The sequence below is a fragment of the Panulirus ornatus genome, chromosome 6 (genome assembly GCF_036320965.1).
Source record: "Panulirus ornatus isolate Po-2019 chromosome 6, ASM3632096v1, whole genome shotgun sequence".
NCBI classification, from domain to species: domain Eukaryota; kingdom Metazoa; phylum Arthropoda; class Malacostraca; order Decapoda; family Palinuridae; genus Panulirus; species Panulirus ornatus.
Genome location: NC_092229.1, coordinates 22,886,865 through 22,900,028, shown reverse-complemented (window position 1 = coordinate 22,900,028; position 13,164 = coordinate 22,886,865). Strand labels below are relative to the sequence as shown.

Here is a 13,164-nt window from a genome sequence, read left to right as displayed (position 1 = left end):
TGCTTTCTCCAGATCCATAAATGCTTTATACAAATCCATTTGTTTCTCTAAGTATTTCTCACTTACATTCTTCAAAGCAAACACCTGATCCACACATCCTCTACCACTTCTGAAACCACACTGCTCTTCCCCATGCCTTGTCCCTCTCAATCAATACCCTCCCATGTAATTTCCCAGGAATACTCAACAAACTTATACCTCTGTAATTTGAACATTCACCTTTATCCCCTTTGCCTTTGCACAATGACACTATGCATGCATTCTGCATATCCTCAGGCACTTCACCATGAACCATACATACACTGAATATCCTCACCAGTCAGTCAACAATCCAGTCACCCCCTTTTTAATAAATTCCTCAGCAATACCATCCGAACTCGCCACCTTGCTGGCTTTCATCTTCCGCAAAGCTTTCATGACCTCTTCTCTGTTTACCAAATCATTCTCCCTGACTCTCTCACTTTGCACACCACCTCGACCAAAACACCCCTTATCTGCCACTCTATCATCAGATCTTCAAAATACTTGCTCCATCTCACTCTCACTTCACCACTGCTTGTTATTACTTCCCCATTTTCCCCCTTCACCAATGTTCCCATTTGTTTTCTTGTCTTATGCACTTTATTTACCTCCTTCCAAAATAACTTTTTATTCTCCCAAAAATTTAGTGATACTCTCACCCCAACTCTCATTTGCCCTATTTTTCACCTCTTGCACCTTTCTCTTGATCTCTTGCCTCTTTCTTTTATACATTTCCCAGTCATTTGCTCTATTTCCCTGCAAAACTCGTCCAAATGCCTCTGTCTTCTTTTTCACTAACAATCTTACTTCTTCATCCCACCACTCGCTACCCTTTCTAATGTGCCCTCCTCCCAACTTTCTCATGCCACAGGCCTCTTTTGCACAAGCCATCACTGCTTCCCTAAACACAAACCATTCCTCCCCCACTTCCCTTATCATTTGCTCTCACCTTTTTCCATTCTGCACTCAATCTCTCCTGGTACTTCCTCACACAAGTCTCCTTTGCCAGCTCACTTACTCTCACCACTCTCTTCAACCCAACATTCTCTCTTCTTTTCTGAAAACCTCTCCAAATCTTCACCTTCGCCTCCACAAGATAATGATCAGCCATCCCTCCGGTTGCTCCTCTCAGCACATTAACATACAAAAGTCTTTCTTTCATATGCTTGTCAATCAACACATAATCCAATAATGCTCTCTGGCCATGTCTCCTCCTTACATACGTATACTTATGTATATCTCTTTTTAAACCTAGTATTCCTAATCACCAGTCCTTTTTCAACACAAAAATCTACAAGCTCTTCAACATTTCCATTTACAACACTGAACACTCCATGTACACTAATTATACCGTCAACTGTCACATTACTCACCTATGCTTTCAAATCACCCATCACTGTAACCCAGTCTGGAGCACCAAAGCTGCTAACACACTCAGTCAACTGCTCCCAAAACATTTGCCTCTCATGATCTTTCTCCTCATGACCAGGTGCATTGGCACCAATAATAACCCATCTCTCTCCATCCACTTTCAGTTTTACCCATATCAAGATAGAGTTTACTTTCTTACACTCTATCGCATACTCCCACAACTCCTGTTTCAGGAGTAGTGCTACTCCTTCCTTTGCTCTTGTTCTCTCACCAACCCCTGACTTTACTCCCAAGACATTCTCAAACCACTCTTCCCCTTTACCCTTGAGCTTCATTTCACTCAGAGCCAAAACATCCAGGTTTCTTTCCTCAAACATACTACCTATCTCTCCTTTTTTCTCATCTTTGTTACATCCACACACATTTACACACCCCAATCTGAGCCTTTGAGGAGGAGGATTGAGCACTCCCCGCATGACTCCTTCTTCTGTTTCCCCTTTTAGAAAGCTGAAATACAAGTAGGGGAGGGTTTCTAGCCCCCCTCTCCCATTCCCTTTAGTTGCCTTCTACGACATGCAAGGAATGCATGGGAAGTATTCTTTCTCCCCATCCCCCTGATTAAAAAAGGGGTGACTGTGTTGTTGACAGGTTGGTGAGGATATTCAGTGTATGTATGGTTCATGGTGAAGTGCCTGAGGATATGCGGAATGCATGCATAGTGCCATTGTACAAAGGCCAAGGGGATAAAGGTGAGTGTTCGAATTACTGAGGTATAAGTTTGTTGAGTATTCCTGGGAAATTATATGGGAGGTTATTGATTGAGAGGGTGAAGGCATGTACAGAGCATCAGACTGGAGAAGAGCTTTGTGGTTTTAGAAGTGATAGAGGATGTGTGGATCAAGTGTTTGCTTTGAAGAATGTATGTGAGAAATACTTAGAAAAACAGATGGATTTGTATGTAGCATTCATGGATCTGGAGAAGGCGTATAATAGAGTTGATAGAGATGCTCTGTGGAAGGTATTAAGAGTATATGGTGTGGGAGGTAAGTTGCAAGAAGCAGTGAAAAGTTTTTATCGAGGATGTAAGGCACTTGTACGAGTAGGAAGAAAGGAAAGTGATTGGTTCCCAGTGAATGTCGGTTTGCAGCAGGGATGCATGATGTCTCCTTGGTTGTTTAATTTGTTTATGGATGGAGTTGTCAGGGAGGTGAATGCAAGAGTTTTGGAAAGAGGGGCAAGTATGAAGTCTGTTGTGGATGAGAGAGCTTGGGAAGTGAGTCAGTTGTTGTTTGCTGATGATACAGCGCTGGTGGCTGATTTGGGTGAAAATTGCATAAGCTGGTGACTGAGTTTGGTAAAGTGTGTGAAAGAAGAAAGGTGAGAGTAAATGTGAATAAGGGCAAGGTTATTAGGTTCAGTAGGGTGGAAGGACAAGTCAGTTGGGGGGTGAGTTTGAATGGAGGAAAACTGGAGGAAGTGAAGTGGTTTAGATACCTGGGAGTGGATTTAGCAGCAGATTGATCCATAGAAGCAGAGGTGAGTCACGGGATGGGGAAGGGGGTGAAGGTTCTGGGGGCTTTGAAGAATGTGTGGAAGGCGAGAACGTTATCTCGGAGAGCAAAAATGGGTATGTTTGATGGAATGGTGGTTCCAATAATGTTATATGGTTGCGAGGTGTGGGCTATAGTTGGGGTTGTGGGGAGAAGAGTGGATGTGTTGGAAATGAGATGTTTGAGGACAATATGTGGTTTGAGGTGGTTTGATCGAGTATGTGATAAAAGGGTAAGAGAGATCTGTGGTAATGAAAAGAGTGTGGTTGAGAGGGCAGAATAGGGTGTATTGAAATGGTTTTTGTCACATGAAGAGAATGAGTGAGGAAAGAGTGACAAAGAGGATATCTGTGTCAGAGATGGAGGGAACGAGAAGTGAGAGACAGAATTGGAGGTGGAAGGATGGAGTGAAAAAGATTTTGAGTGATCGGGGCCTGAACATACAGAAGGGTGAAAGGAGTGCAAGGAATAGAGTGAATTGGAACAATGTGGTATACTGGGGTCGACGTGCTGTCAATGGATTGAACCAGGGCATGTGAAGCATCTGGGGTAAACTTTTTCATCTCACCACTCACTACCCCTTCTAATCTGCCCACCTCCCACACTTCTCATGCCACAAGCATCTTTTGCGCGAGCCATCACTGCTTCCCTAAATACATCCCATTCCTTCCCCACTCCCCTTACGTCCTTTGCTGTCACCTTTTTCTGTTTTGCACCCAGTCTCTCTTGGTACTTCCCACACAAGTCTCCTTCCTAGGCTCACCTACTCTCACCACTCTCTTCACCCCAACATTCTCTCTACTTTTCTGAAAACCTCTACAAATCTTCACCTACGCCTTCACAAGATAATGATCAGACATCCCTCAAGTTGCACCTCTCTGTATATTAACATCCAAAAGTCTCTCTTTCACGTGTCTATCAATTAACGCATAATCCAATAACGCTGTCTGGCCATCTCTCCTATTTACATACGTATACTTATGTATATCTCTCTTTTTAAACCAAGTACTCCCAATCACCAGTCCCTTTTTCAGCACGCATCTGCAAGCTCTTCACCATTTCCATTTATAACCCTGAACATCCCATGTGCACCAATTATTCCCTCAACTGCCAAATTACTCACCTTTGCATTCAAATCACCCACCACTGTAACCCGGTCTCGTGCATCAAAACTGCTAGCACACTCACTCAGCTGCTCCCACAACACTTGCCTCTCAAGATCTTTCTTTTTATACCCAGGTGCCTAGGCATACAGTTGCATATATGCATATGTACATATTCATACTTGCTTGTCATCATCCATTCCTGGCACTACCCTACAGGAAACATCTTTTTCTCTCCACCCTTCCACCTCTCTAGGGATATGGGAGGAAGAGTTTAGTACTATTCACGAATGTCTCTTGCATGTCATGAAATGGGACTAAGAAGGGTGGGAGCAGAGACCTTCTGAATGAGGTAAGAAAATGATTGACAGTTCAGTTGTTGAGAGTTTCTAGTTAGCTTTGAGTGAATATATCTTTTATATGCCATGAAGTGTTTCTTTCCACTTAAGTTTAGGAAACATTCCATACATATGACTTGGACTTTGTAGGCTAGGAAAAGATCATCGAATAAAAAAATGTTTTTGTGTATATTTTTGCAGTGATGTTGTTGACTTTATTGACAACATGATGTTTGAGACAATATTGTGACAGAGTATTTGCAGGCGTCAGTCTTCTTATTTCACGAGATGTTAAAAGAGGGTAATGACTTAATGGATTTGAATTGAAAGATTCAAAATTGATGAAGAGTATTGAAATATAATTATTTGAATGAGAAGTAGTGGTGATGTGAGAAGGAGATGGAGTAAGTATTTTGAAGGTTTGTTGAATGTGTTTGATGATAGAATGGCAGATATAGGGTGTTTTGGTCGAGGTGGTGTGCAAAGTGAGAGGGTAAGGGAAAATGATTTGGTAAATAGAGAAGAGGTAGTAAAAGCTTTGCGGAAGATGAAAGCCAGCAAGGCAGCGGGTTTGGATGGTATTGCAGTGGAATTTATTAAAAAAGGGGGTGACTGTATTGTTGACCGGTTGGTAAGGCTATTTAATGTATGTATGATTCATGGTCTTTTGCGCAGTCCATCACTGATTCCCTAAATACATCCCATTCCTCCCCCACTCCCCTTACTTCCATTGTTCTCACCTTTTTCCATTCTGTACTCAGTCTCTCCTGGTACTTCCTCACACACATCTCCTTCCCAAGCTCACTTACTCTAACCACCCTCTTCACCCCAACATTCACTCTTCTTTTCTGAAAACCCATACAAATCTTCACCTTAGCCTCCACAAGATAATGATCAGACATCCCTCCAGTTGCACCTCTCAGCACATTTACATCCAAAAGTCTCTCTTTCGCGCGCCTGTCAATTAACACGTAATCCAATAACGCTCTCTGGCCATCTCTCCTTCTTACATACGTATACTTATGTATATCTCGCTTTTTAAACCAGGTATTCCCAATCACCAGTCCTTTTTCAGCACATAAATCTACAAGCTCTTCACCATTTCCATTTACAACACTGAACACTCCATGTATACCAATTATTCCCTCAACTGCCACATTACTCACCTTTGTATTCAAATCACCCATCACTATAACCCAGTCGCGTGCATCAAAACCACTAACACACTCATTCAGCTGCTTCCAAAGCACTTGCCTCTCATGATCTTTCTTCTCATGCCCAGGTGCATATGCACCAATAATCACCCATCTCTCTCCAACTTTTTACCCATATTAATCGAGAATTTACTTTCTTACATTCTATCACATACTCCCACAACTCCTGTTTCAGGATTAGTGCTACTCCTTCCCTTACTCTTGTCCTCTCACTAACCCCTGACTTTACTCCCAAGACATTCCCAAACCACTCTTCCCCTTTACCCTTGAGCTTCGTTTCACTCAGAGCCAAAACATCCAGGTTCCTTTCCTCAAAAATACTACCTATCTCTCCTTTTTTCACATCTTGGTTACATCCACACACATTTAGACACCCCAATCTGTCTACGAGGAGGATGAGCACTCCCCGCGTGACTCCTTGTTTCCTTTTTTTTTTTTTTTTTTTTTTTTTTTTTTTTTTTTTTTTTTTTTTGTCTCCCTGCATTTGCGAGGTAGCGCAAGGAAACAGACGAAAGAAATGGCCCAACCCACCCCCATACACATGTATATACATACGTCCACACACGCAAATATACATACCTACACAGCTTTCCATGGTTTACCCCAGACGCTTCACATGCCCTGATTCAATCCACTGACAGCACGTCAACCCCGGTATACCACATCGCTCCAATTCACTCTGTTCCTTGCCCTCCTTTCACTCTCCTGCATGTTCAGGCCCCGATCACACAAAATCTTCTTCACTCCATCTTTCCACCTCCAATTTGGTCTCCCTCTTCTCCTCGTTCCCTCCACCTCTGACACATATATCCTCTTGGTCAATCTTTCCTCACTCATTCTCTCCATGTGCCCAAACCATTTCAAAACACCCTCTTCTGCTCTCTCAACCACGCTCTTTTTATTTCCGCACATCTCTCTTACCCTTACGTTACTTACTCGATCAAACCACCTCACACCACACATTGTCCTCAAACATCTCATTTCCAGCACATCCATCCTCCTGCGCACCACTCTATCCATAGCCCACGCCTCGCAACCATACAACATTGTTGGAACCACTATTCCTTCAAACATACCCATTTTTGCTTTCCGAGATAATGTTCTCGACTTCCACACATTCTTCAAGGCTCCCAGAATTTTCGCCCCCTCCCCCACCCTATGATCCACTTCCCCTTCCATGGTTCCATCTGCTGCCAGATCCACTCCCAGATATCTAAAACACTTCACTTCCTCCAGTTTTTCTCCATTCAAACTCACCTCCCAATTGACTTGACCCTCAACCCTACTGTACCTAATAACCTTGCTCTTATTCACATTTACTCTTAACTTTCTTCTTTCACACACTTTACCAAACTCAGTCACCAGCTTCTGCAGTTTCTCACATGAATCAGCCACCAGCGCTGTATCATCAGCGAACAACAACTGACTCACTTCCCAAGCTCTCTCATCCCCAACAGACTTCATACTGTCCCCTCTTTCCAAAACTCTTGCATTCACCTCCCTAACAACCCCATCCATAAACAAATTAAACAACCATGGAGACATCACACACCCCTGCCGCAAACCTACATTCACTGAGAACCAATCACTTTCCTCTCTTCCTACACGTACACATGCCTTACATCCTCGATAAAAACTTTTCACTGCTTCTAACAACTTTCCTCCCACACCATATATTCTTAATACCTTCCACAGAGCATCTCTATCAACTCTATCATATGCCTTCTCCAGATGCATAAGTGCTACATACAAATCCATTTGCTTTTCTAAGTATTTCTCACATACATTCTTCAAAGCAAACACCTGATCCACACATCCTCTACCACTTCTGAAACCACACTGCTCTTCCCCAATCTGATGCTCTGTACATGCCTTCACCCTCTCAATCAATACCCTCCCATATAATTTACCAGGAATACTCAACAAACTTATACCTCTGTAATTTGAGCACTCACTCTTATCCCCTTTGCCTTTGTACATTGGCACTATGCACACATTCCGCCAATCCTCAGGCACCTCACCATGAGTCATACATACATTAAATAACCTTACCAACCAGTCAACAATACAGTCACCCCCTTTTTTAATAAATTCCACTGCAATACCATCCAAACCTGCTGCCTTGCCGGCTTTCATCTTCCGCAAAGCTTTTACTACCTCTTCTCTGTTTACCAAATCATTTTCCCTAACCCTCTCACTTTGCACACCACCTCGACCAAAACACCCTATATCTGCCACTCTATCATCAAACACATTCAACAAACCTTCAAAATACTCACTCCATCTCCTCCTCACATCACCACCACTTGTTATCACCTCCCCATTTGCGCCCTTCACTGAAGTTCCCATTTGCTCCCTTGTCTTACGCACTTTATTTACCTCCTTCCAGAACATCTTTTTATTCTCCCTAAAATTTAATGATACTCTCTCACCCCAACTCTCATTTGCCCTTTTTTTCACCTCTTGCACCTTTCTCTTGACCTCCTGTCTCTTTCTTTTATACATCTCCCACTCAATTGCATTTTTTCCCTGCAAAAATCGTCCAAATTCCTCTCTCTTCTCTTTCACTAATACTCTTACTTCTTCATCCCACCACTCACTACCCTTTCTAATCAACCCATCTCCCACTCTTCTCATGCCACAAGCATCTTTTGCGCAATCCATCACTGATTCCCTAAATACATCCCATTCCTCCCCCACTCCCCTTACTTCCATTGTTCTCACCTTTTTCCATTCTGTACTCAGTCTCTCCTGGTACTTCCTCACACAAGTCTCCTTCCCAAGCTCACTTACTCTCACCACCCTCTTCACCCCAACATTTAGAAAGTTAAAAATACAAGGAGGGGAGGATTTCTGGCCCCCCACTCCCGTCCCCTCTAGTCGCCTTCTACGACACGTGAGGAATGTGTGGGAAGTATTCTTTCACCCCTATCCCCAGGGATAATATATATATATACATACACACACACATACACACATATACACACATACACACACACACATATATATATATATATATATATATATATATATATATATATATATATATATATATATATATATACATATGAAAAATGTAAGAAATAATTTGGAAAACTGAAAATTCTAGCTTGAAATGAACTGAAAAAATGAATGTCACATAATGGTTCAGCCTCTGGCTATGGAAAAGGGAATGCTTGTGGCATGAGAAGCGTGGGAGGTGGGTTGATTAGAAAGGGTAGTGAGTGGTGGGATGAAGAAGTAAGATTATTAGTGAAAGATAAGAGAGAGGCATTTGGACAATTTTTGCAGGGAAAAAATGCAATTGAGTGGGAGATGTATAAAAGAAAGAGACAGGAGGTCAAGAGAAAGGTGCAAGAGGTGAAAAAGAGGGCAAATGAGAGTTGGGGTGAGAGAGTATCATTAGATTTTAGGGAGAATAAAAAGATGTTCTGGAAGGAGGTAAATAAAGTGCGTAAGACAAGGGAGCAAATGGGAACTTCAGTGAAGGGCGCAAATGGGGAGGTGATAACAAGTAGTGGTGATGTGAGAAGGAGATGTAGTGAGTATTTTGAAGGTTTGTTAAATGTGTTTGATGATAGAGTGGCAGATATAGGGTGTCTTGGTCGAGGTGGTGTGCAAAGTGAGAGGGTTAGGGAAAATGATTTGGTAAATAGAGAAGAGGTAGTAAAAGCTTTGCAGAAGATGAAAGCCAGCAAGGCAGCAGGTTTGGATGGTATTGCAGTGGAATTTATAAAAAAAAGGGGGTGACTGTATTGTTGACTGGTTGGTAAGGTTATTTAATGTATGTATGACTCATGGTGAGGTGCCTGAGGATTGGCGGAATGCATGCATAGTGCCATTGTACAAAGACAAAGGGGATAAGAGTGAGTGCTCAAATTACAGAGGTATAAGTTTGTTGAGTATTCCTGGTAAATTATATGGGAGGGTATTGATTGAGAGGGTGAAGGCATATACAGAGCATCAGATTGGGGAAGAGCAGTGTGGTTTCGGAAGTGGTAGAGGATGTGTGGATCAGGTGTTTGTTTTGAAGAATGTATGTGAGAAATACTAAGAAAAGCAAATGGATTTGTATGTAGCATAGATCTGGAGAAGGCATGTGATAGAGTTGATAGGGATGCTCTGTGGAAGGTATTAAGAATATATGTTGTGGGAGGCAAGTTGTTAGAAGCAGTGAAAAGTTTTTATCGAGGATGTAGGGCATGTGTACGTGTAGGAAGAGAGGAAAGTGATTGGTTCTCAGTGAATGTAGGTTTGCAGCAGGGGTGTGTGTTGTCTCCATGGTTGTTTAATTTGTTTATGGATGGGGTTGTTAGGGAGGTGAATGCAAGAGTTTTGGAAAGAGGGGCAAGTATGCAGTCTGTTGTGGATGAGAGAGCTTGGGAAGCGAGTCAGTTGTTCGCTGATGGTACAGCGCTGGTGGCTGATTCGTGTGAGAAACTGCAGAAGCTGAGGACTGAGTTTGGTAAAGTGTGTGAAAGAAGAAAGTTGAGAGTAAATGTGAATAAGAGCAAGGTTATTAGGTACAGTAGGGTTGAGGGTCAAGTCAGTTGGGAGGTAAGTTTGAATGGAGAAAAACTGGAGGAAGTGAAGTATTTTAGATATCTGGGACTGGATTTAGCAGCGGATGGAACCATGGAAACGTTAGTGAATCATAGGGTGGGGGAGGGGGCGAAAATTCTGGGAGCCTTGAAGAATGTGTGGAAGTCGAGAATATTATCTCAGAAAGCAAAAATGGGTATGTTTGAAGGAATAGTGGGTCCAACAATGTTGTATGGTTGCGAGGCATGGGCTATGGATAGAGTTGTGCGCAGGAGGGTGGATGTGCTGGAAATGAGATGTTTGAGGACAATATGTGGTGTGAGGTGGTTTGATCGAGTAAGTAATAATAGGGTAAGAGAGATGTGTGGTAATAGAAAGAGTGTGGTTGAGAGAGCAGAAGAGGGTGTTTTGAAATGGTTTGGTCACATGGAGAGAATGAGTGAGGAAAGATTGACCAAGAGGATATGTGTGTCAGAGGTGGAGGGAATGAGGAGAAGTGGGAGACCAAATTGGAGGTGGAAAGATGGAGTGACAAAGATTTTGAGTGATCGGAGCCTGAATATGCAGGAGGGTGAAAGGCGTGCAAGGAATAGACTGAATTGGAACGATGTGGTATACCAGGGTCGACGTGCTGTCAGTGGATCGAACCAGGGCATGTGAAGCGTCTGGGGTAAACCATGGAAAGTTCTGTGGGGCCTGGATGTGGAAAGGGAGCTGTGGTTTCGGTGCATTATTACACGACAGCTAGAGACTGAGTGTGAACGAATGGGGCCTTTGTTGTCTTTTCCTAGTGCTACCTCACACACATGGGGGGGAGGGGGTTGTTATTTCATATGTGGCAAGGTTGCGATGGGAATGAATAAAGGCAGACAGTATGAATTATGTACATGTGTATATATGTATATGTCTGTGTGTGTATATATATATGTATACGTTGAGATGTATAGTTATGTATATTTGCATGTGTGGACGTGTATGTATATACATGTGTATGTGAGTGGGTTGGGCCATTCTTTCGTCTGTTTCCTTGCGCTACCTCGCTAACGCAGGAGACAGCAACAAAGCAAAATATACAAAAATGAATAGTTATAGAATATATATTTTTTCAGTTGAGATGTTGGAGAATATCTTGTAAAAAGTGCCTTACTTGGGAAAAAAGGCTTTAGATATTGATGAGTAGGTTAGTAGGATATAATTGCTCAAGAAAAGTTATTTCAGTGAATAAAACAAACTATTTATTTCAGCTCTTACTTAAGTCCCAGCGATGTCCGAACTTCTGTACAGTCACAGGCACAGTCCCAACAGCAGAGTGTGATTAACCCTTCTAATCAACCACAAGCTGACCTCCAATCTCAGATGTTGCCACGCATACGACAGCAGCCTCTACATCAGCTACATCCCCAGCCCAACGGTATTGTTGGGACTGAGGAGTCAGTCCTCCCTGCTCCTGATGTTCCTGATGTTGTACGGATCATAGATGATCTCATTGGTGACCACTCACCCACCAAGACTTCCAGTCAGTGGAGTTCAGGTGAATCAGACATGGACAGCAGGGCAGATTCCATTCAAGGTATGTGTCGATCACCATCAGAATCCTGGTCAGGAAAATTTTCTAGTGTCATGAGAGTGCCAAATCCAAATGTCTCTCAGCACACTACAAATCCATGGTCTAATGTAGGAAAAGTAGTGACAGTGCAAGAATTAGAGGCATCTTTACACAGCAGGCATCAGAATCATGCAATTAATTTTTCAGATACTGTGCACTCACGGGCACCAGGAGGGTCACCATTATGTGCAGTAGAGACTGAAAAAGTATTGGCTAATAGAGAACATGAAGAAGCACTTAGTAAGGAAAGGGGGGATATTCCCCCACCTCCTGGCTTTACTGGGTTAAGTAGGTTAGTGGATCCTTTGGTACAGCTAGATCTTAGAGAAATTAATCCAGTTGGTTTTCGAACTCCCAGTCTCCCATTGTATTTAAGACGTGGTAGTCGGGAGACTTCTTCCTGTAGTGTACAAAACTCCCCTCAGAATTTGCAGTCTATAAGTGGCATACCAAACAGTGATTCTAATAGCATGACTTCTTTGTGGCATACCAATGATGATAACCTGAATTCTAAGTCTTTACATGGGGAATATGGTCTTAGGAATATATCATTTTCTCTTGGAGTGCCTCCCTCAATTGCACTTACTCAGACACACAACAACCAAGACAGTAAAACCTATGCTGGTGTCTTGCGCTCTTCACTTCAGCCATCAGTTACGGATAGAAATGATGTCTCTGGGTTTTCTATCAAGGACTTATCAGACAGAAAATTGTATACACCAAATAACCATCTATACCAGTATTTTCCTTAAATATTGTAGTGTTTTATGTGGAACTCTGTCATTGTTCAATGATGTTTTTTCTATCAGTATTCCCTGATGTATTACAGGAAATGCACTTTTCATATTTTATACTGACCATGTAGTAGTAATTCTCCTTTAAATGCATGATTATTATTATTATTATTGTGGGTAGAAAGAATTTATTTGGATAAATTTTTAATAAAGTAAAAGTACAAAAAAAATGTATATAGTTTTTGTATATGTAAAATACAGCTTGCAGAAATAATGTCTCAGAACTGTAATTTATTGTGTCCATTGACTTGCATATGTACATTTTTATGTCCAAAAGTATGTTAGTGTTTTAGTTGCTGCTGATTTCTTTGCACCAAAAATTTTTTGCTAAGAGGATGCTAATTAATTACGAACAATGAATAGAATATAATATACATTCCTTGAAATAGCAGGCATGGAGTTATGAGGCCTGCTTAAATGATATTTTTAACAAATAATGTGATTGTAAAAGACATAAATTATGTGGAAATCATGCTCTTAAATTAGAATTTAAATAACATGTTATGCCCTATACAAAGAAGTATTGATTCTTACTGTAACCCCAAAAATGAAAATAAAAAAAATAAAAAAATACAAAACCCAGCTCTAAAAACAAACTCTACTCTTATACCATCTTCCTACATGG

General features: G+C 41.8%; 1 protein-coding gene across 1 annotated transcript in view; it reads left to right on the top strand.

Annotated features, from left to right (window-relative positions):
- Helz (Helicase with zinc finger) overlaps positions 1-12,637 on the top strand; it is a 292,336-nt gene extending 279,699 nt beyond the window's left edge. The window contains exon 14 of the mRNA XM_071662257.1: positions 11,384-12,637. Within this exon, the coding sequence (XP_071518358.1) occupies positions 11,384-12,497 (1,114 nt within the window). The 3' untranslated portion in view covers positions 12,498-12,637. The remainder of the gene's footprint in view (positions 1-11,383) is intronic.
- The last annotated feature ends 527 nt before the right edge of the window (positions 12,638-13,164 follow it).